At 42.3% G+C, this 24,913-nt stretch overlaps 1 protein-coding gene across 13 annotated transcripts in view; it reads left to right on the forward strand.

Annotated features, from left to right (window-relative positions):
• Positions 1–8,077: 8,077 nt before the first annotated feature.
• Positions 8,078–24,913, forward strand: part of EPHA5 (EPH receptor A5) — a 404,439-nt gene continuing 387,603 nt past the window's right edge. For all 13 annotated transcript variants that reach the window (XM_061590682.1, XM_061590678.1, XM_061590680.1 and 10 more), the window contains exon 1: positions 8,078–8,189. In XM_061590682.1, the coding sequence (XP_061446666.1) occupies positions 8,078–8,189 (112 nt within the window). The remainder of the gene's footprint in view (positions 8,190–24,913) is intronic.

The following is a 24,913-nucleotide window of genomic DNA, read 5'->3' on the forward strand; positions in this document are numbered from 1 at the left end:
AGTGGGAGAAAATCCTCAGAACTGGGAATTTGACAACACCAGTGCAGAAGGATATTATAGTCAAGTTTCATACAAGAGACATCATAAGCTTCAACAAAGCTTTATTTGGAGTGAGGGATATTAAAACACTAAGAACAAAAGAAAACAAATACAGAAGCACAGCCCTGCAGGCCTCAACTCACACCCTTCATAGGACAGAGACAAACTATATCAGATCCTGGGGGGGGGGGGAATCAGATCTTAAAGGAATAGTAATCCTTCTACCACATATTCCATGCACTAAAAGAAAAAGTAGTAGTACTACCTCAAGCATGTGGAGAGAGTTTTGCTAACACTGCTAACATAACTTGTCTTTTCCTGCTTCTGGTCGGCTTGGCCACAAGCCAGTGGACTGGAGCAGGCAATTGGAAAGAGACTCCCTGGCCGAGACCCAGCAATATACGCAAAATATCTCTTAGCAGATGTAGATCCTTTTGTTACATTTCCAGTCGCAAGGTATTGCGCGGCAGCCATAAAACAGCGCATATTCATGGTCTTACAAGAGGTTTTATAATTTTATATCTGCATAATTTTAAAATATTTCTACCCATGTATATTTTAATTAATTGTGGATTATGTATTATTGGATACTGTTTATTGCTGGTCTTTGACTGTATTAATAAAATTCTATTCTATTCTATTGGAAAGAGACAGCTAAACTTAAGGCAGAGAGTCCCTCTTGTTCTGCACAGAATAGCCTTCTATGATAGTAGTGTTGTGAGAAAATAATGTTCGTTTCTCGCTCTGGTAAAAACAAGACGCTAACAGCGGTTTAGGAGTGTTTGGTGTATGTACCAATATTGCCTTGTGGTCAATATTGCCTTGTGGGAGTGGTGTCTGAGACATGGCTGATTTTTGACTGATAAGGAGAGCTTGTTTCCATCTAGAGTGAAGAGGGGTATTGGAAGAGTTCCGAGGTGCTTCAATGACATCCATGAATGGCTGCCTCTCATTACAGTGATGAATCTAGATCTTCCCTCTTTCTGAGGCTCAGATTCAATAATTTTGTGGTATGATAATACATTCAGACATGAATGTTTCATATAACTTTGCCCAAATAAGGTCCCTGTGAAGAATACCATTTTTCCCCCTGTAGCTGCCCATTTTGGGTCTAGCTGCCCATTAAAAAAAGCCCTGTACTAGAGAGAAGGAAAATATTGTCCCACTTGTGTTGTACTTCTGAAAAAAAGAAACATATTAGGTTTAGGGTTAGGCAGAGAAACAATGTGGCCAGTGTACACTCTCCCAGTTTTGCAGCCTGGATATTGTAGATTGTACAGTGTACACGAACAAAATCATCAGGTGACACTGTTGGTGGTCAAAGCGCAGGCACTTGATGAGTGCTAGGTATGGACTGATTTCGGTTAACTTTGTCATCTCTGACCTTTGGTGGATCGTTGCCTCCCAATGGATTCCAAAGTATCTCTTTGTTGGATCTGGAAGAATATAAGCTGTGCTCAACAATGTATAGTTCCACTGGATGGATAAAAAACATAGACAATACAGTATATTAGAATGTGCAGATGTATTTTGTCATCTGTTTTCAAGTTTCTATCTTTTCTTTGCAAATGACAGGGCATGGAACGGCTGTTTTTGCTGTTGCTTCAGTCAATTCTTGGGCAGTGCTAATCACACATTCAGTCATACTTTCTCTTGTTTTTAAATTTGTCCTCATATCTCCTCCGAGCCTGTCTGTGAGACTCTCTGAACTACTGCTCTGTACTGGAGTCATAATTTTGTATTGGAATCGTCATTTTCATATCAGCTGCCTTGCATTCATAATTCTTCTTTTATATCTCTTCATAATGTGCTTTTTTCCTTCCTGTCTTTCACTCTGGTGGTTCTGACCCTGCTTTTCAGCAGAGTAAGCGTAAGCAACATAACTTTACAACCTGTGGTAATAACTTTCAGAGAGATGACTGTCTTTCTGCCAAACTGTTGCAATCTCTTGTGGCTCTCCTCAGTTGTTGTATTTCTCTTGTTAGGGCCTCTTAGTATTTCTGCTAACCCTTTTCCGAATTATTTATTTACTCATTCCATTAAATTCATTCATCCCTGCTTCTTAAAATAATAGCTTTTACATGTACAAAACATTTCATTAACACACATTTTTAAACTCCCAGAATGAATGTAGAAACACAAGGCTATTATGCCACGCAAATAACTAAAAAGTATACTTACAAGTAGGCTACCTGTAGGTCAATGCATAATGCAGGTTGTGGCAAATTATTAGTTTCTGTTGGACTGTACATGGAGGAAGCTAAAAACAAACAGGAAGCTGATTCTGTTACTGAGGCTGCAGTAATTCTGTTACAATGAAAAATGGAAAGATACGTCACAACAACTGTGTTTGTTTACAATTACTTGGAGTTTTCTTTGCACTGGTTACTCTTTTAAAAAAGGTTGAGGCACTTCTTATGGAAACAGAATCACTACTAATTAGTGATTGTGAAGAAGGAAGGGCATCATGCTTGCCAGGGCTGGCACCAGGCATGACTGGGTCTTTGGGTACTAGCCTGCCCTGGGCCCGCAGCACCCACGTGTCCCACATACCTCAGCTTGCATCATGTCATGTAAATGATGTGTGCATATGCCTGCCATCAACCAAGACGGTGGCAGAGGCGTCAGTCCCTTAGTGAAGCCTCTGCCGCTATCTCAGATGATGGTGTTGTGGATTTTCCACATCAATGGCAGGCATGCGCGCTATGTGCACATGGCATTCTCAGGGATGGGACAGGTAGATCATGGGAATAGCTTATTGTGCTAGCTTATTGAAGCCCATGCTCTCTGTATTTGGGGGTGGCTGGGAGCTCCCTGTCTGCAATCTGCAGCATTGTTGTCCGTGCACACTGGGTGGGATCTCTTTGCACAACATGGCCTTTCTTTCCTCTCTTCCCCCTTCTATCTCTCCACATCCCCCAAATACACTCTGGGTGGTTGGGGGATTGACAGCAGATTTTGGGTGCACAGGGAAGGCTAGAGGAGGCATGTGACATATCCTTAAGAGAGTCCTTACCCTTCTCTCTGTACCCTGGCACTCCCTGGCAGTCACTAAGTAGTTAAATTTACCTGGGCATCTAAATGCCCCAACTTTGGTACTGGTATTAAGTGCACAATTGAATAGCCCAATGTATAGTGAGGCTCTACCACCTACTCAATACAGAGCAGTAGGACTCACTTGTAGCCTGGCTAAAAGGCCCAAGGTAACGATGTGGGGTGAGGAAATATAAATTTTACAGAATACCCTTGGATCAAACCATGCAAGTTGTACTTTAAACAAAACAGTTTGGTTTATTTATTTATTGCTACATTTAACAAAATATACAGAGCATGGAATTACAGTAAAATAAGTGCAACAGAAGGTCAATTTAAATCATTTTATACGTTTTCTAAAATTTAATCCTAACCTTCTCAACTCTCTGTAACAGGGGAGAAGAGAAATTAGAAGTCCCATTGCACAAGCGGATTTCTATTGTTTGTCTTTCTGCCTTCTGCCCTGCTAGTCTCAATGAGAACCAGCCACCATTGGGTCCCTGTTTTATCTATATCTATATTTTGAACGGGCCCCATGTACTAACTGTGCATGCCAAAGGTACAAATCTCTTTTCCTGAGAGAATAAAGGAGGAATGACTTGTGTTGATATATCCAAAGTTAGATATTCTAAGTCCTATTGATTTCAATGTGAATGATATGCATGTGTCTAAATTGCTTGCACTAACTAACAAGACTTAAAAGTGTTGAATTCTGGCCAGATTGTGCCAAGTTATATTGAAGAGTATTATGAAAAAATATACACCACAAACACTCTTAGAAGACACTGTTTTGTTGCTATTTATGCTTGAATCCTGCCTCCTGTCTTTGAAATATCTTTGCCGTACCTCCTTATTCACAACTGAATAGTGCACAGTTGTGCAAAAATTTATTACCAGCAGCAGTTCAGCACTTGTCAACAAATGCATTGTAAGCTGGATAGAACTAACCGTTCACTCTACTGTACTGGAAGGATGACTGGTTTGGGCAAAACATTCCTAGGAGGACACTGTGAAAGTTCTGGGAATGACAGATCTAGGTATAAGGGATTCTTTTATAGATGAGGCATCAGAATATAATAGTATTAAGCAAGGCTATGCTATGATTTATTAGAAGATTATAGAACTCTGTAAGTGCCCAGTGCTCTTACTGGGAGGAGAGCAGGATATACATTTAATAAATAATAATAAATAAGTAAGTGTTAAAGGCAGGTCATTATTTCAGCACTGTTACTTCTGAGTGTTCAATGAGTTCAACTTCCATTGTTTTCAATAGGATGTGTGCCAGTGGAGCATCTACCTAAAAATTATTGAAAGAACTCAAATATTAAACGGCTGGTCTTCAAACAAAAATATGTAACATCTCTAAGATTGGCTTCTCTAGTGCAGTACTGGAAAGCTATCAACATAATGCTAGTATTTAAAAAGGGATCCAGCATGGATACAGAGCAGAGGGTGGTTATATTAACATCTGCTTCCAGTAAATGGGTGGATAACATTATTTAAGATAAAACTGTTGAGCACATCAAAGAAAATGTCTTGCTGAAGAATACTCAACATGATTTAGAGTTTTTGAGAGTCTCAAGAAGCATGTGAATGGAGGTGATCCAAGATGGGGCCAGTTCCTTCATTCTGCATCCCAGTCTGTGTCTGTGTTAGAATTGCTTAATATGTTTTTTAATAATGTTTTTAACCCTTTTTAAAAGTTGTTTTTTTTTAAAATGTTGTTAACGCTGTTTTGTTTTAATGTATTTTAAGATCTGTTTTTATGATGTTTTAAAGTGTTTTTAGCACTTTGTTTGCCGCCCTGGGCTCCTGCTGGGAGGAAGGGCAGGATACAAATTAAATAATAAATAAACAGTAAAATAATTCAGCAGGCCCTGGGCAAAGTGCACTCTAGTGGGCCACCTCCTCTGTTGGTGAGCCATAGAGACCTTACCTGGCAGAGAGTATAGGAAGGGCCCTGCTGGATCAGATCAAAGGCTCATCTAGTCCAGCATTCTGTTTTTATACCTGCCAAGCAGATCCCCTGAGGAAGCCTGCAAACAGGACATGGACACAAAAGTTGTACTCCTAAGCAACTTGTATTCGGAAGCATACCACCTCCAGTACTGTCATAGCTAGTAGCAACTGATAGCCTTATCCTTAACGAATTTATTTAATCCCCTTTGAAAGCCTTCCAAGTTTGTGGCCATCTTGTGAGAACAAATTCCATTGCTTGACTATGCACAGTGTGTTGAAGCACTTTCTGGCTCTCCTGAATCTTACAGTATTCAATTGCATTGGATAACCCTGAGTTCTGGTATTATGAGAGAGGGAGAAAACCTTCTCCCTATCCACTGTCTACACACTATGCATAATTTTATACACCTCTATCTTGCCCCTCCCCAAACCATTTTTCTAAACTAAAAAGCCCCAGATGCTGTGACCTTTCCAGACAGGGGAACTTTAGCAGCCCCATGAAAATGATGGTGATTGTTTTCTGAATCTTTCCCAGTACTATAGTACCATGTTAGAGGCACAGTGACCAGAACCATACATAGTATTCCATGTGCAGTCGCATCATAGATTGCTGATGACACCAAAATGTTTAGGGTGGTAAGAACAACAAGGGATTGCAAGGAATTCCTGAAGGATTTTTCAAAACTGGGTGAATGGGCAGTAAAATGGCAAATGCAATTCAGTATCAGCAAGTATAAAGTGATGTAAATTGGGGCAAAACAATCCTAAATTCACATGTACGCTTATAGGATCTGAAGTGGATATTGGAAGGATTCGGTAGGGCTGGGAAAGATGCAGAAAACAGCAATCAAAGTGATAAAGGGAACGGAGCACGTCCCCCATGAGGAAAGGTTGCAAAGTTTGTTGCGTTTTAGTTTAGGACAAAGGTGAGTAAAAATAAAGGTGTGGAGAAAGTGGAGAGAGAGCTTTTCCTTGCTTCATAGGACCAGTACAGTATTCAGGGCAATCCAATGAAGCTCACTGAGATTTAAGACAGATAAAAGGTGCTCAGTCCAGACAAGGATGAAGTGCTGTGGGTGGAGAAACCAGCTGGTCTGGATGGACGTTTGCAACTGGTCTTGGATGGAGTTGTACTCCCCCTGGAGGATGAATTTCACAGCTTGGGGTTCTCCTTGGCCCAGTGTTTTCTCTGGAAGCATAGGTGGTAGGGGCTAGATTTGCCTTTTATCAGCTAGGCTGATGCCAGCTGCAACCATATCTGGAAAGAACAGACTTCCTCAGTTACCCACTACACTAATGACACTGAAGTTATACTACTGTAACGAACTTTGTGTGGGCCTGCCTTTGAGGATGGTTTGGAATGCAGCTATCTGGATGTTGACTGGGGTGGGGCAATCATATGGCACCAATATGGTTACTAGTTTATTTCTGGGCACAATTCGAAGTGCTGGTTTTGCCCATTAAGCCCTAAATATCGTGTGCCTATTTGTGAGATCAATTAGACTAATGAGCATAAGGGACAGGATCATCTCAGTGGTGGCCCCACACATGTGCAGCTCTTATTTAAGTTGAGGTCTGTGTGGCTCCATTTCAAGCCTTCAAACAGGTATTAAATGGCTGTTTGATTCAAGTTGATTTTTTTAGAGTATGTTATATATATTATATTGATCAGCTGCTGATTTCTTTATTTGTTTAAAATATTTTCCTGGGCTGAATGCCATTTATTGCTATTGTTTAATAATTATTGTCCTTTATTTCTACATCTGTCTTTTGTAATGTGTTATTGTGGGAACTATGTTTCAATAGAAAAAGATTTGATTCCACACTTCATGTTTATTTCATGTAAGCACTTCTTCACACAGTACAGTTAACTAATGGAAGTGGCTCCCACAAAATGTTTTGTGGTGATGTCCACTAACTTAGATGGTTTTAAAAGGGGACTAGACAAATTCATAAAGGATAAGGCTATCAATCAATCCACATCAAACATATAAAGCACCTGGCTTCCTGCAAATAATCTTAGGAACGGTAGTTCACCCCACACAGAACTACAATTCCCAGCAGCCTTAACAAACTACAGTTCCCAGGATTCTTAGGGGGAAGCCATGTGCTTTAAATGTATGGTGTGGGCCACAATGGCCATCCTTCCGCCTCAAGGCTCAGCATGTAGGTGCCCTCCTGTTGTGCTTGTCAGCTTTTCAGAGGCATCTGGTTGGCCGCTGTGGGAAAGAGAATAGTGGGGACTTTATTAGGTCTTTGGCCTGATGCAGCAGAACTGTTCTTATGTCCTTAACGAAGCGTGTCTCTGCCATTAGTCCACCAAGTTGCCTTAGGCGAGGCTTTCTCTCTCTCTCTCTCTCTCTCTCTCTGATCTTCTTCTCCCGTTTGCTATTTGGGAATGATAATAACATTGATTGACTTTACAGGGCTGTTGAAAGGAATTACAAGAAGCGAATGTGAGCCCTCTGAAGCGCATGATGTGCACGCTAACGTTAATAATACGCCTCCGCTACTGAGGTGAGCGCTAGTAACACGCCCCATTTAGTCCGTTGCTGAGCCTCACGCGGACGCTCCTGGGGGAGAAGTCGCTCCCACCTCCACCCTTTTAGGGACAATGCTTAGTCGGGGGTGGGGTGCAAATGAAAGCAGGAGGAGTCAGGGGCGGGGCTACTTGGATTTGGCTCCTCCCAACAGCGCGGGGCTGCGGGCGGCGGCAAGCCGAAAGAGAAGGAGAAGGTGGTAGTTTGCTGTCGCTGCGGGATTGCTCTTGGAGGCGCTCCGCTGGCCCCGTCGCCGCCGGGCCCCCCGCTCTGTTCCTGACGCCTCAGGGGGCTTCCGGCAGTGTGGGGGAAGCGGCGGCAGCCGCAACCGCGACGGAGGGCGAGCTGGAGCAGCAGCAGCAGTTGGGCCAGCCTGTGCTCCGAGGAGGATCCGCGACGTCTCCGCCGAGACCCGGGCAGGGCGACCCGGCCAAGGTTGTCGGAGTGGCTGCAGCCGGTGCGCGGAAGAGATCCCAAACGGAGCGGAGCGAGCGGCGAGAGTGAGGATGCTCGGCTCCAGCCGTCCGGCCCCGCCGCCTCTGGCGGTGCTGTTGCCGCTGCTGCTCATGCCCGGCGGGGCGCTCCGGAGCGGGCTAGGCATCGCGGCCGGGAGCGAAGGTGAGAGCGCGGGGCTGAAGCGGGACTGGTGTCGGGCTTGGAGGCTCAGTCTGTGTGTATGCGCGCGCGCGCGTTCAGTAAGTAGGCTGAAGGTGCTGCAGAGTCCATCCCCGACCCTTTCCTGGCTACCTCGATCTGAACATCCGGCTCACACCGAGGCTGTCTCTCGCCGTTGGGTCTGGGGGGCTTCGGAGGCGCCGTCCCCCTTCCCAGAATCTGGGACAGGAAGGCAGCAAAAGCCAGCCGCCTCCTCCGCGGGTCGCTCGCCGCCCTTAGTTCTCCCGTCCTCTAGCACTTCATTTCACGAGCGAGGTTGGGGGCTCTAGTGTATCTGGCAGAGTTATTTTCCTCTGATCTGGGGGCTCTTGCCCCAGTCCCTGCTGTGTCTTTGCAGTACCCAGTGCTGAATGCAGCATACTCTGCACCTGCTCAGGGATACCTTCGTCATATGCTGTATGTCGCATATTCCAGGCTTGAGCTCTGGCGTTGCAGATGGAAGGCTCGGCAAAGCTCTGGCATAAAACAAGTTTTGCCCTTCTCTCTCGCCCTCCACCCTCGCCCAAGTGCCCAAGAGTATTTTTATCTGGCGTAGTTGCCCGCTAATCCTCCTGACAGGCAGGGTGGCAAAAACATGGAATGACCTGGCTTCTTTTGCATCCTGGCAGAGAGAAATTCACCTGGCGAAGATTTTCCCTATCTCTTCTATTTTGAGGCCAGGAAAATCTTCATCTGCTTAATGCCTACATGGCCGGCTGTTGTTCAACCTAATGTACCAGAGGAAGGTTATTTAAAAAAAGTTAACGAAACCTAATGGTAAAAAGTGTGGACAAATTTTCCTGATCTTTCTAGTTCAAGCATGTGAGAGAAGAGGGATTTCTGTTCTAAAGAGCTTGTGATTGTGCATATAGGGGCTGGTCGTTATAATGCAGAGTGTAAGGGGGAAAGTGGCCTATGGAATAGTGCTCATGTGGGCAGCTGTGTGTCCACTTTGTAACAGCCGATGGTCCCAAAAAACCATCTTCGTTACTCCCTTTTCGGCTTCAGCTTGTTTCCATGATTATGATGGCTTCAGCAAGTTAAGGTTGGGTTTTTCTTTTTGTTTTGCGCCTGCTTCTGTGGGCTGCTGAATAAGTTCTCTGGCTTTTTGTCTTATTTAGGTTGGCAGCTTCACATTTTAAAAAAAGACATTGGGTTCAGTGTAGAGTGGTGGATGTTGGTCTTTTTGGAGGGCAGAGGATTAGTGGGAGAAGAACCACTTTTCCTAAGATTCTGTGGGGTTGTGATGAGCACAGGGAAGCTCTGCACCCAGCAAGCAGGTTGCCTGCCTGCTCCTCCTGCCTGAAGGTAATGCATATGTCTGGGTCGGTAAACTAAAATAAAATCATTTTTTAAAAAAAATTGGAGGTGCCTCTAGAATTCCTGCTTGTGAGTTTGATGAAGGGCACGGCAATGGCTTGAACAATATGCTCTGGTCCATTTAGATCTTGATGAAAAATAAATACAGAATGACTTATTTGGAGAGCTCCTGTGTATGAAAGCAGGCACATTCTGTTTGCTTAACTTGAGCTGTAGCCTGTAAGCACTAAATAGGTGCCTATACATCCTCTCCCCTCCTTTGTTATAGCATCATTTCCCCAAATTCTAGCACTGAGAGCTCTGAGAGGAGCTGAACGTGTGTGTGTGTGTTTGATAGCAGAAACTCCTGAGTCGAGGGAACCAAACTCTTCCTGTCGTCCAAGAGGGGGGACAATTCCTATCTCTTTCTGATATGTTTACAGTTTCTGGGATGGCTGACCCTCATCCTTTCTCTTATAATAAAATAAAAATATAATGAGATCTGCTGGTGGGGGGGAATAGGACTCCTAATGAGTAATTTTGCAACAGGAAAACTAGATACCTTTGAATGATTATTGGTATGTAATAACTCTGTTATTCTAAAGCCAACGTATAATAAGGTTTTCAGTAAGCTTCCCAGGGTTGGTCTTTTTTATACTGTATGACTTGATATTCAAAGCCTTAATGACAATTTATATATGTGGTGTGAATAGGAAGAAAGTGAAAAAAAAAATTCAAGCCTCTCACCCAATGGAAAATGACTTGTTAAGAAATAACTTCTTCAAAGGTATAAGTAATTCCTGTTTAAACAATAAAAGTCTAGACAGTGGAATCTGCAACAAAATGTGGCAGTGTACCATCCCTCTTAAAAAATAATCCTTGCCAGGGTGCCAGCCAGCCATTCCCTCCTGACAGGGCATTCCACTCTTCTCCCCCTCACCCGCAGTTCCAGTGGCTAAGAACATAAGAACATAAGAAGAGCCTGCTGGATCAGGCCAGTGCCCATCTAGTCCAGCATCCTGTTCTCACAGTGGCCAACCAGGTGCCTGGGGGAAGCCGGCAAGCAGGACCCGAGTGCAAGAACACTCTCCCCTCCTGAGGCTTCCGGCAACTGGTTTTCAGAAGCATGCTTCCTCTGACTAGGGTGGCAGAGCACAGCCATCATGGCTAGTAGCCATTGATAGCCCTGTCCTCCATGAATTTGTCTAATCTTCTTTTAAAGCCGTCCAAGCTGGTGGCCATTACTGCATCTTGTGGGAGCAAATTCCATAGTTTAACTATGCGCTGAGTAAAGAAGTACTTCCTTTTGTCTGTCCTGAATCTTCCAACATTCAGCTTCTTTGAATGCCCACGAGTTCTAGTATTATGAGAGAGGGAGAAGAACTTTTCTCTATCCACTTTCTCAATGCCATGCATAATTTTATACACTTCTATCATGTCTCCTCTGACCTGCCTTTTCTCTAAACTAAAAAGCCCCAAATGCTACTGAGCAAGCTTAGCTCTTAGTGGGCTTTAAAAATTTTTTTTGCCCCCTTATGTTTTTTCTTAAAGATTGTTCTGAAAAATTTAGGGTTCCCTTGAGCATGCTGATTCTTCTCTCTTGTTTCTCAGTGGCCCTGGTGTTTGACTGCAGTACTATCTGCATGTGTGCATAGGGTGGTAGCCTCAATACTGTAGAATCACAGTGACCATATTTGTATTGGTATGTGATTTAATCTGTCCTTCGTGGGATAACATTTCTGTGTTGAATACGATCATTTGGATTACTGAACGGAGGAGACTAGATGTTTCTAATGTGGTTAGAAGCTGAATTCACCTTTTCCTGTTTTTTCCAGTGACCTGTGCTGATACGATAATAAAAGACTGGTAGATTTTGGGCTTCCCCTTAAAAATGTTCAGAATGATCTTATTTATGAGAGTGGTTGTGAAATTTGTTGGAATCCTTTCTAGGGGTGTGTATGGTGGCTGGTCATTCTTCAGGGGACAAGTTCAATTTGCGTTCCTAAGCCAAGCTTAAGCTCCTAAGAAAAATAGATATATAGAAAGATCGGATCAGTTCAGAAATCATACCAAACTGTGGTTTGTGCTAACCATAGTTTAGAACACAAGCCATGGGTTCCATTCCAAAGAATCAGCCACTGTGGCTGAGACCCATCATTCTGCTTTCCTTTTCTGTCTGCTCGGCACTCCAGTATCTAGGTGCAGTGTCCTGTTGAGGTAGATCAATAGCATAACTACAGTTTGTCAAGTCATGTGTTACATCTAAGTGTAATTAGCACACACCATGATTTCTGATTTGCTGGATGACTGAAAACCATGGTTTGCCAATGCTTCCTTAATGTGATTTCTTAAGTGTGGTTTCTGAATTAAGCTCCAGAATGGGAGAGGTTCCAGATGGGCAGTGAGGTATATTTATAAACAATATAGTATTCAAAAAGTTGCCACTCTCAGAAAAATGAACTGAGGAATGCAAATTGAAGTTACAGACTGATTGTATTTATGTCTTGGCAGAGATCTAGAACTCAATTGATGTAACAATTTTGCTCTGTGCAGCATGTTTCAGTAAGGGGTATGCTGTCATGGGTGGATCTATTGAAAGCATGGATCTTTTCCTTTTGGAGAACACTGTTTTTTACTGACAGTTATTCTGTCAAAAAGCCCCAGAGTTGTGTGTGCACCTGTTTCAGCTCTAACCGTTTTCCCAAATCAGTCATTGGGGGACAGTGTCTTTCAGCCCATAACTTGTAGACATGTGAAGCCTTTTCAGTTATGCCCTCCTGGTATTTCATTTGTATGGCAAAATGAAATTAACCCTAGTCACATCCTACAAAGTCAACATATGCAGTGCAGGAATGGCTGACGTTGTGGAACTGACTAGATTATTGGCTTGATGTTGTACAATGAAATTTGAAAGAGGGCAGGGGAAGGTTGGAAAATAATGGATGAATGATACAATCAGAGACGGAACTGGTGCATAGTCTCTACTTGGCTGCCCCTTTTCAGTCACTTTTCTTGTCCTTTTTGAGAGGTGTAAGGCATTTGGGCCATTGCTGAATGAGGGTTGGAAGTGGATCTGGTTTTATTTGTTAATGGCCAGTTGGTACCATTTGGAGGTTTATTTGTAAACAAGCATTATTTGACAAGCGCTTTACGCAGCAGGGGTAGCTTGGCCAATTATGACTGAACAGCTCTGTCTTTGAAAGCGATTCACCCTGCAGAGAACCAGCCACCATTCATTGGTACAATAGTCATTAATGTCCTTTTTCTGTGGGCACTTGACAGTTGCCAGCAGTTCAGTTTTCCGAATTGCAGCTGTATCCCTTCCAAGATGCTGCAGAGAACTGAGGAGTACTTGAGCTGGTTCTTTAGGCTGAAGGAAAAGCATAAACTAATGTCTCCACGTCAGTTTTTTTTAAAGGTGTGTCCATCCCTGCCCAATCAAGTTTCTATTGATTTCAGAGAGTTGGCATATTCTTAACTCTCTCTCCCATTAAAATGAATGAGTCTTGAAACGATGGAAGGACCTTGCTATACAATTCAGATAGGCTTTTTATTTTTATGAAGTTTAATTTTCTGGCAAAAATCTTCAATCGCATGGCTTTGTAAGGGTGTTAGCTTTTTTTCCCTTTGAAGAAATAATAATTGGAATTCTCTTGCTGTGTAACAAAAATCTTACAGTGGTATTACTATACCACTGAGTGAATGTAGAGGATTTGGTTCTGGATAGAGAGGTTTCTCAAAGTTAACCTGCTTGCACTTCAGAATATGAGTGGATCAGAAGTGAAACATTAAAGCTAGTAAGTTGAAAGCTCTAGTAAAGATCTTCAGAAAGCGATGCAAGGCTAAAATAGGCTTTTGATGAGCACTCTAATGACATCACTTATGTGCTTCTACTGCTCAAGACTTGGCTCTTTTATTTATATATATATATATAGTAACCCCTGTATTTGAGAGGTCCTGTTTCAGAGGTTGCATTGCCAAGTATTTTGCATTTCCTGTCTCTCCCCTACCCCCAACCTCTGTGGAGCCAAACTGTTGCTTGAACTTTATATGAAGAATTATGTTGCAAATGTATGTGCAAAGATTTTCATTGTGGTATCTTAGTGCTCAAGGGAGATGGTACATTACATTGGCTCAGTTTATGGTTTGGCGGATCAGAAACAAGACGTGAGCTCTCGTATTTCCTGCACCCCACACCTCTTTTGCATCTTCCTTTACCATTTCCTGTTTAGCATTTCCCATACTTTGACATTAGAACTATGGCAGTTTTGGAGAGGTAATTTTTCTCGGGACCGTGACAGGGCAAGAGAGAGAGTTAAACATCCTCTCCCCACCCCCCAGGGTCCTGGGTTTGTGACGGGCTTCTCTGGGTGCTGTTAACATAAAAAAAGCTGTGCATCTTAATTGTATTCATGCAATTAATGTCATTTCTAGTTTGGCCTTTAGTCAAGGTTGTACAGTTACAATCAGACTTGTTCTTATTTTGTCCCATTCTGGAAAAGGAAACCATGGAGATGGACAGAGTAAATCCTGACCAAAAGGAGAGCACTAGAACACAAGAGTCTAGTTTCTATATGACTTTCCCCCTTTTTTTGAGCATTTACTGCTAAGTTGGTGTAGTTTTCCCTTTAAATTTTATGTATTTTTAAAAAATGTGGATCATTAAATTTTTTAAATGTACATAAAATTTAAAGCTAAAACTACACCAACTTGAGTATAGACTTATTTTTTAATTTTCTTGTTTTTTGAACATCGTGGTCTCCAGAAAGCATAGAAACCAGTAAAGCACCTTGGGTGTTCAAAAAAAAAAAAAGAGAGTAGAATCTTGTATTCTAGTGTTCTCTTTTACATTGCTCATGTGGCGTAGACAAAACTTCAGAAATATATATATGTAGTATTTTTTTTTAAAAAAATGCTGCAATCTGAGCATGATAACTAGGAAGGTAAGCCTCAGGAAAGTTGGTGGGATTTAGTTCTCAGTAAATGTGTTTAGGGCTGAGATTTTAAAACAAAATTCTAATTCTAAAATTGAAATATTTGTTAATCAGGTCACTTGTAGGAGAAATAACTGCTGACAGTGGTATCCTTTTCAAAACTTGTCTGTGTGTAAGAGTTATAAAAGAGGTTCCCAGATATGATGCAATGTAAATTTGAAGATGCACCTAATTGTCTTCATGATCTGAGAAGAGGGAATGCTTGAATATCTGCAATCCGATACACACTTACCTGGGAATAAGTTCCATTGAACCCAGTGGAGCTTACTTCTGAGTAGACATGTATTGGATTGCAGCCTTAAGTCCCTTGCTCCCACATTCTTAGAATGCTTATCTCTATCTTTAATTTTTTCATGCATTATTTAAAGGGGAGGAAGAGGGTGATCAGGCCAATAGAGATTGTGAGGTGCAGCCACACCAGAGACTTCATGCTGATACTTGTCTTGCGTGGAGAGTGTGTGGTCACAGACACAGCATTATTCCACACATGTTAAGGTATATCCATTTATTGAATTAATTAGGGCCTTTTGTATGTGAAGTGCCTAAGCATACTCAAATCTGCTTTACCTGTCTGTCTATAGTTAGTGTCAAGTGTGTCTCGACAGTGTTAAAATTAACTACCTAAGTCATTAAACTTTTGCCTAAGTCTTCTACGGCTCCATGTTCCAGGTATCAACACTGATGAGGTTTGAATTATGTGATTTAGATTGCCATATGATACTTCAGGGGAACTATGCACATAAGGTACTAGGGATCAAAGTGACCCTGCAAAATGCTGTTTTAATTTTTAGCTGCTCTGTATGTCTATAGGTACATTGCATTGGACCTGTTTCCACTGTGAGAAAGAGGCCTAAAGGTAAATAAATTTGCCTGTTATGAAAATATACAAATTACTCAGGATCACTACAAAATAGTTTTTGGAGGTCAGTAGTTGCCTTCAGGTTTACCTGGGCCTTCACCTTGGCATTTAACTCCCAAGAAGGACCTTTATATGAGCCCTCCTTTCTGTTTACAGAAATATCTTTACCAAATGTAGCTTGGAAGGTTATCCTCAGGCATCTTTGTAGTCAGCCAGCAATGCATATGTAGATTTATGTATATTTTTTATATTAAGGGACTCAATATTGTTGGCCTCCTTTGAAAAAAGAAGAGAAAAGAGTGAATTTGATTATCAGCTTCAATGCCAAACAGCCACAGTGAGTGAAGAGCTTTCCCCTGTGTATGACCTATGGGGTGTATGACCTATGGGGTGTATGACCTATGGGGTGTATGACCTATGGGGTGTATGACCTGTGGAGTATGTTTGTCAGGACTTTTCCACAATGCTCTGTGCCATAAGAACAGCCTTGCTGTTTTGGACCAAAGGTCTGTCTAGTCCAGCATTTTATTCTCACAGTGGCCAACCATAAGTCAATGGGAAGCCCATAAGCTATGCACAAGCAATAGCACTTTTCCACACATGTTCCCCAGAGGCATTTAGAGGCATACTGCTTCTGAACTTGGAGATAATATAGCCATCACGACTAACAGTGCTTCGTAGCCTTTATCCACCATGAATTGCCACAGTGCTTCATGCGGCTGAGTTTAATTTACCATACAGTGTGTATAATATTCTTAAGTGGCTTGCCTGTTTTAAATTGTATTTGTGTTAGTTTAGTTATGCTGCAAGCTTTTCTTTTCTTTTTGCCAGGAAAAACAGGATATAAATATTTAAATAAAAGAACAGTGCAAAGCTGGGTTTACCATCCACTGTACATCTGACAGTGTCTGACAAGTGTACCCGCTTGATACATAGTTTGCAAATCCGGTGAATGCTTTAAACCAGGAGTGGGAAGCTTGTGGCCCTCAAAAGCTGTTGTTGGGCTTTAACTCTGATCAGCCCCAGCCAACATGGCCACGCGTGTAAGAGACATGGACTGCTGAAACCACAGGACTGGACATCTTGCTTGTTGGGTGATGTCTGTTAAATTGAATTGAAACTGAATTGAAACTTTATTTTTACCCCGCCCTTTTTCCAAACTGGAACTCAGGGCGGCTTACAAATAAAACTACATGTAGTTAAAAACATAGAAAAACATACAATTAAAATACAAAACTACGCACAACCTTAAAACCGTAAAAGGCACTTAAAAATCTAAAAACAATTTAAAATAATACAGATAATTATATAAAACAATAAAACAAGCCTTGTAAAGCCCAATCCTAAACACCTTCTATCCCCAAAGCCTGTCGGAATAAAAAAGTCTTTACTTGCCTACGGAAGGATGGCAAGGAGGGGGCCATTCGTGCCTTCTTAGGAAGGGAGTTCCAGAACCTAGGAGCAGCCACCGAGAAGGCCCTATCTCGCGTCCCCAACAATTGCGCTTGCGAGGGTGTTGGGACTGAGAGAAGGGCCTCTCCTGAAGATCTCAGGGCCCGGGCAGGCTCGTATAGGGAGATACGGTCTGACAGATAAATCTATGCTTGTATATTTTATCATTTTGGTGAAGTAAAGCAACCTCTACTTTCACCTTAATTGGGGCTCTGTTGATGTGCTGCTAATCTCCCCTTGTAATTAAAGTGCAAGGCAACATGGTGTGCTGCGACTCTAGGCCCAAGATCTTGAAAAATTACGCCTTGGTGATACTATGTGTTTGCATGCGGGTTTGTGTGTACCGTGTGATCTAGGACATATGTAGACTTGGTAATGTTACTTTTGGGGGCAGTTGCTCTCCGCAGTCTCAGGAAGGGGTCTTTCCTATCACCACCTATTACAGATAATTTAACTGGATATTCAACCTCTTCTACTGATATATAGCTTTCTCCTCCATAAAAGCTGTAAATGCAGTTGGGCCAGATGTATGCAGCTTTGCTTTCTTGGCTCTGCCCAGAATGCTGTGGTTTTAGCCTCTGTATGTTGTACGGGAGAGAAGAAGATCAGGCTTTAAATCACATAATAGTTTGCTCTTTGCAAATTGAGGGGGGGAAAACGCTAATGGTAATAAACAGATTTAAAATGTCTTGTGTAGTATGGTGATCTAATGACCTTAAAGTCTTCTGCTCCTGTTGCTGTAAGCCTATGGGTTTAGTTCTGTGCAAGCTTACTCAGAAGGGTAGTTCACGTCACTATGAAGAACACTGTTCAGTAGGTTTGCTGAAACATACGACTCTTTCTTGTTACCTTCCGCTCCTGCATGAATGGTTCATAATAATTACAATATGATAGGGATGGGATTCATTGGCCGGTGCCAGTCTGAAAGCATTCCGTTGACCTAACAGGCTGTTATCAATTAGAGTTTGTTCTTTGTCTGCTACCTGCTGCTTTTACCAATCCGTTTTTTCCCCTCACAAAATATTAATATTGATATTTTTAAAGGAAATATTGATATTTTTAAAGGAAATATAAATAAAATTAGTGTTCTCAATATCAATATTTTAGAGGCGGATTCTTTTAAAAAATCCTTTTGAAAATAGCCGTGGAAAATCATTACATAAAAATTGGATCCACAATGATAGACAATAAGCGAATTAATAGAAAATTTGGTATCTAATCATATTGGGTGGAATTGCAGCACATCCTGACAATGTGATTTTAGTCAATATCAGGGCTGTGGAGTCGGAGTCGGTAGAAATGTACCGACTCTGGCTTCAAAATAAATTTTGATTGACAAATTTTTAAAAAAATATAAATTCAAAATGTCAAAGAAAATTCCCATGAAGTCAGCTGTATTTGAGCATTTCACCATAACTCAAGATGGAAAACATTTTGTATGTCAGTGTATGACACAGGACCCAGATGAAGACAAATGCTGTGATGCCAAGATCAGCGCATATTCAGGCAGCGATAAAAATGCTCCTATGAGAGCTTCCAATTTAAAAAGACATTTACAGCCCTTTCCAGGGCTGTGGAGTTGGAAGCAATTTTGGGTGGAGTCGGAGTTGGAGAGTAGAAAAATAGAGGAGTCGAAGGTTTGGCGTACCGACTCCACAGCCCTGGTCAATATGAACCTCTAAATTAAGGATGTATAGCTGAAATATGTATCACATCATTTCTTCTGGAGGAGTGGATAAGCTATTTTAAAACGAGAGTTCTAAATTATTGGTATAGTAGCTGCATCAAAGTTGGAATTTGATAATTATTAGATTGATAAGATAAATGTATAGTATTGGCTCTCAACTTTAAGCAGTTATTTTCTGCTGCTATACATTTCTGCACACAAAAGAAACTTGCCCCCCCAAATAGTTACTGGCAAGCCTGCAGTGTTTTAGTTTGTACATTGGCAACACTATAACTTGATATAAGACCAGCTATTGGCAAATGAAATTATTTTGGGTTAACTGATAAATGCTGTGGTTATCAGAGCAAGCAAACTCTTGGCTTCCTCTTTCCCCTCCCCTCCAAGAGTTAGCTTAGTTGTATGTTCTGCCATCTTAATCAAGAATGATGCCAGGATGTTATGAAAGATTGGCCACCAGATTATCTAGTGGTGGTATCCAAGGCCCAAAGCATGAATTTTGGTGACATCACTACATGGAATGACATCAGTTTCCACTGAATTTTGGCCAGAATCAGAGCATTGTTTGAGTAATCCCTCTGTCTTCATTGGCAAATAAAACAAACCTCTAAACAAATCAATTTATTCCCTGTACATTTTACAATGGAGTTATGTTCCTATGAAAGATAAAGTTCTCATTAGTGATAGTTTCTGGGGATGGGGGTGGATTTTGTAGAGTGGCTGTGCAGAGTTGGTCCAAGACCTTTTATAAGAAGTATATATATTTGTTTTCACCTGTGACATGATTTCTCAAGAGAAAGAGAAAGGAAACAGTGAGCTTGAGAAGGCGAACAATTGTTTCCATGACATGGATGGAACTTACTGAATTTTCCAGGTGTGGTAATTGCAATTTATACTAAAGGCTCTTCTCCTGGGGGAAAGGACTTGTGTAAAACTTTCTTTTAGCTTTAAACGAAGGGCCTGACCTGTTCTAGGCAGAGAAGCATCTTCATTAGAAATAGCTATTTTTTAGAGAGAGGGAGCTGAGCTGTTTCCTCCATGGGTGCAAAAGTTCTCTTGCTTGAACGGGCACAGGCCACTGGCCCAGGGTATACATTAATTTTCTGAAGTGATGGAATACATAACCTTATACGCACTTCTGAAATAAAACTTGTAAATTAAGTAACTTGGTATATTTTGATCATTTCCTTTTAAGATCTGAAAGAAGCTGTATTTTTTTCTACGAAGAACTTGGATTTGCAGAGAGAGAGAAAGGGAGGAGGAGGAGGTTGGGCTTGAAGATTAAGCTGCTTGATCAGGGTACTAATTCAATAGCTTAAGCCCTGACAGAAGGATGGCAAAATGACTGAGGCAGTCTCATCCTATGGAAGCTTTGCATGGCCCTGCTCAGATTTCAGTTCCTCATGTACTTGCATTCTTTCTCCTGTAACCATGAGGCCTAGAATCTTGTTGAATCTTTGTCAGACACCAGAGTGTGCCTGAGTAGGTGAACCTGCAGAGGCTTTGTAAAAACTCCTGTTCAAAGTACTAACCTTATTTTGAAGAGAATGTAAGTCAAAGCACTGAAATTTATTTTAAAATGCAAATGTCAATGAAATCCAATATAAATACAGGTAATTAATACAATAATGGGTAATGGATATTTTTGGTTACATCTTTACATGACTATGCAAACTAGTGAGTTTATTTAATAAAAGCATTGGAAATCGCACCATGAATTTATTTCTCACACCATAGCTGCACTGTTTGAATGGCATAAGAAGGTTGCGTATATGAAACTAGTGAAAAATTGCCTGGGGTTTTGATGAGGACCAAATCTAACTTCTTGCATGGAAAAAATAAATGTCCATGTAGGATATTGCATGTGCTCTATGTGTGTGAGCCATCATGTCATGTAGTGAGGTGCAAGTGTGTCAATGCACTGTACTTCAACACGCCACAGGAAGATGCAGTGCTCGCGTGGCAAGCACATGCATGTGTCAGTCACCCTTAAAACTGTACATGTGTTTCCCAACCCAAAAGTGAGGTCCTTATTGTAGAATTAATCTTTTGTGAAATGCTCTTTGTTTTGAATTCCTGGCTTACCAACATGTTACCTGTGCTCAGGGACAGTGTTTTCAGATGTAGATCTTGTGAGCAAGAAAGAAATGAGCAGCCTGTTGGGCAGATGCAGTGGGTGAGGCTTAAGGGCATGACTGGTGTTGATGAATTCACATCAGACATGACTGTGGGATACGTCTTCTTACAGGTGTACAATGGACTAGGAGTGGAGTTACTGGCAGTTTGTGACTTTTAAGTAAAAGCTTTGCTTCCCCTTGTCAAACAGTGTGGAAAGTTGCTACTGCCTCCCCAAAATAAAAAGGTCTTCAAAACTACCAACTCCCATGGAATGTATCTATCTATATAATAGTGTACGCCCTCATGCCTTGTGTTGTCATGATGTCACAGCGGGGGCAGGGCAAGCTGGCAGGCAATGCAGGGGCTGCAGCCTGAATAGGAGGCTGGGTAGCCCATGGGGGGTGCAAGGGGAGCTTTGGCGGGACTGGGGGAGCTCCAGCAACCTGTGGGGGGAAAGGGGGGCTTTGGTGACCTGGGGCAAAGGGGTGGCTTTGGCAAATGTAGGGCGGGCTGGGGAGCAAAGCCCCTTGTAATGGATATATGTGCTGTAAGTCGCTTGGAGACCATTGATATGAGGCAGCTAATAAATAAATAAATAAATAATATATTTTACTTGGGATGCCACAGCTAAAGGAATTGCTTGTTCAGGACTGGAGAACAAAACAAAGAACACCTGCACTAATGTAGTTCAGATTTTGTGTCCTGAAAACCGTGGTTGGCTGGAGCTCGAAAGAGGAACATTCCTATTAGGGGTAGTGGATTCTCACGGTAGCATTTTGTTGTAGGACCTCACTTGTTAATCCTTCATTAAGGCCTTCATATTTAGGATAGGTCAAATCTGTTACTTTAAGTAAATGAATATGTCAGTCTTCTTTTGTGCCTGTAGTTTAGTCTTTTCTGTGTCTCTCTGCTCTCTCTCCCCCTCACCCCTCCTTATCTAGTTTAATAGTATGCATGACATATTTTGTTAATTGCATTCTAGAAAAAATGCATATCAGGAGCTTTGTGTTAGGTGAACTTCTAGCAAAATGCTCTTCCAGTTGAATTGTATCAGTTTCAAAATGCAGAAAAATTCCTTTCTCTCTCTCCTCCCATGCTGCCCAGTTTAGCTATTGTTTAGCTCAGTGGTTCTCAAACGTTTTTGGCTCGCGGCGCACTGTAAAACATATAAAAAAATTCTGGCGCACTTCGTGTACAAAATTAAAAATATATTAATATATTTTATACTATGAATAAAAATAACTTAAACTATAGAAAACTATTACCCTATACAAATGGGTTTCTTCTCATTTTTAAAATATACTTTCATAATATTTGAGGCACACCTAACCACCTCTTAGGGCGCACTAGTGTGCCCGGGTGCACCGTTTGAGAATCACTGGTTTAGCTGTTGGGCTGAGTAAAAGTTGCAAAACGTCTCTTGCCACCATGGGGCCAGTCTTCCTGTTCCATGTGCTTTAGCATTTGATCCGGTCAGGGGCTCAGGGGGTCTTAGACCCTTCACTTTTTTGGGAGCAGGGTCCCTGTGTCTCCAGCATCCTATGAGCTAATCAGCATGAAAGGGGAGCATATTAGCCACAAAGAATCTTCTAACATGCTTCCTTGTCCTTTCCTGCTATTTGGAGCCAATCAGAGAGAAAGAAGGTGAGTCAGTCACTGAGAAGACTCTTTGCAGTAGCTAACACTCTCCCCTTCATGCTGATTGGCTCCTAGGGATAACTGTTGTTATAGGAGAAGGCATGAACAAAGATCTCATTCTCAGCCCAGCAGGAAAAAAAAGGATGGGAGGAAACATAGCTGTGACTATCATGAAGGAACCCTGGACTTCTGAATTTGCCACTATGCTACTGATTCCAGTGCTCTCTCACATGCAAACACAAACTTGGCATATGATAGCTGTTTACATTTTCTCATCCGGTATTAAAGGGGAAATGGCCCTTTAAGTTTAAAACAGAAGCAATAGGTCTGAGCCAAAATGCAAGTCCCATTTTCATGAAACCTTTTGTTTTCTGTCAAAAGGCCCCCAATTTGGCATTCTTTTGTGTGTGGATAAAAAGGGGTGAAAATCTTGCCTTTAAAAAAAAAAAAAAAGGCAATCCACAGCACAATCTTTCCATCTATCTTGACAAAGTGCTTGCTAGAATAGGGAAGGGAATGTCTATTTCACAACAAAAAGGGATTTACCTCTTGGGTGGGGGGGGCACACTTCCTGCCCTCTAAAAATTGTATTTTTTTGCTACACTCCCCCCATCATTCAGCTCAGCCCTACAGCAGAAAGCAGTTGATACCATGTGCTGCTGCTATATACTACTGCGCTATATTTTTTGGCTAGAGATGTCGGCATATGGCCATCCAGCCTGTCTTGCCAGCTTTTAAAGTTCTGGGTCAGGCACCTGGGATATTGATGCTGCAGTGAGCATGCAGCTGGAAAGGAGAGAGTGCACTTTGCCAGTTTGTTGCCAGCCCCCCCCCCGCAGGCAACACACAAAGATTGGACAGAACACATTCCTGCTTTTTACAAGCAACCTTCCCTGAGCTTTCCTGTACCTATCAGCACTTCCTTGTGAGCCTGGGTTTCATTTCTCACTTGTAAATTAAAAGTGCACATGGTAGGCACCTTCTGTACGGAACTTGCTATGCAGCTGGTTCTGAAGTTTAAAACATGGTAGTAGTTGTGGGCCTTCAAGTCTTGTAACACAGTGAAGATGTTTCCACTGTGAACTGGATTAATTAATGGCTGGAAAATCGGTTTTTCTGGATCACTTATGGATCAGGGCTCAATCCTGTGGATGGGGAACTGAGACCCAAATGCTGCCCTCCCCCAAGCCTTCAGTTGGGCAGCTGACCCTTGTCCCCAGGCCACACCACCCATTTCATATCCTTATTGAATGGTTTTGCCTGGCTGGAATGTGTGCTTGAACTCTGATAATGCTTCTTGGTTGGCTGGATGGAGAATAGAGGTGTGTGTGTGGGTGTGTGGGTGTGGGTGTGTGGGTGGGTGTGGGTGTAAAAAAAGGAGTCGTCTTGTAGAAAGGTAGAATTGTTGTTGCTTTGCCTCCTTTTGTCTCTAGCCCCACCCACCACTGGCATGTGGCCCTTGGAAGCTTGTCCAGATGGGGATGTGGCCCTCAGACTGAAAAATATTTTCCCACTTCTGCAGTAGGCCCTGGCATGCATCTGATGACATCAGGCATACACAAGGTCCTTGGTGCCCCTCTGGACATGAATTTAGGCACTCAGCAGCAGCACCCTTTTTTTCCTGTGGCCCTGGGCCGTTTGGGAGGACTCAGTTCATGTCTGGAGGAGTGTAGACTTCATGGAGGCCTGAATGCTTCTCTGCAAGCCTGGGATGGCTGGGCTTCCTGGAGCTACACAAGGATCAAGTGAGGTTACTGAGAATAATGCCTTTAGCATCCTGGCATTGCTGCTTGTGAAGGAGGGAATATGTTGAAGCAGATGCCTATCCATCATTCCCATCCATGGGAAAGCTGTGTTATTTTGTGAGATTATTCCATTGCATGCATTTTCTTCTTCTTAACAAGTGGTTGAGTATAAAAGCTGCTTCTAACCTGTTTCTTTCCATAGCTGGCTTTCTGTAGCATCTAAATAGATTCATCCTAACTCCCCCCCCCTTCCTTTCATGGAAATAATTAATACAGTGCCTGCTTCTTACAGTGGCATTTTCATTTCTTAGGGGGGTTTAGTCTGTCTTTTGCGTTTTGATTTCCTAGATCACTGAGTCTGTCTCCTGGTTTCAGGAGTGGCTTAGATTTACAGCTTTGCAGAATTACTTAACACAACAGGGAGAACAGCAGGGAAACAAGTAATTGCAGTGGAACAATGAGATCGATGAGGATTTATGAGGGGAGAAAAGTTTTGACTTGAAATGATGAGGCTTGGGTATCTCAGTAGAGCTGCAAGAGTTGGTATGGGGAAGGTGGTCTTCTGGGGCAGCATTGGAGTTCTACTGCTTGGCCATGGGCTTGTCACCCTCAACTTGGGCTTCTGGTGGGAGAAGGTACTTGTTGCATGTACACTTTGCTGCATGGGTAGCCAACATCATGCCCTCCACATGTTGCTGGACTTCAGCACCCATAATCCTTGACCATTGGCCATTGGCTGGGGCTGATGGGAATCAAAGTCCAATAACATCTGGAGGACACCGCAGAGGCTGCCTCTGCTTTACTGGCTTGCTGTTAGGCTGTAGTGTTGTCTTCCTTGCTGTGTAAGTCTCTGGTTATCTGCCATGGCTGGGAACCTGATAACTCTGGAAATAGAGGAT

The sequence above is a fragment of the Rhineura floridana genome, chromosome 11 (assembly GCF_030035675.1).
Source record: "Rhineura floridana isolate rRhiFlo1 chromosome 11, rRhiFlo1.hap2, whole genome shotgun sequence".
Taxonomy (NCBI): domain Eukaryota; kingdom Metazoa; phylum Chordata; class Lepidosauria; order Squamata; family Rhineuridae; genus Rhineura; species Rhineura floridana.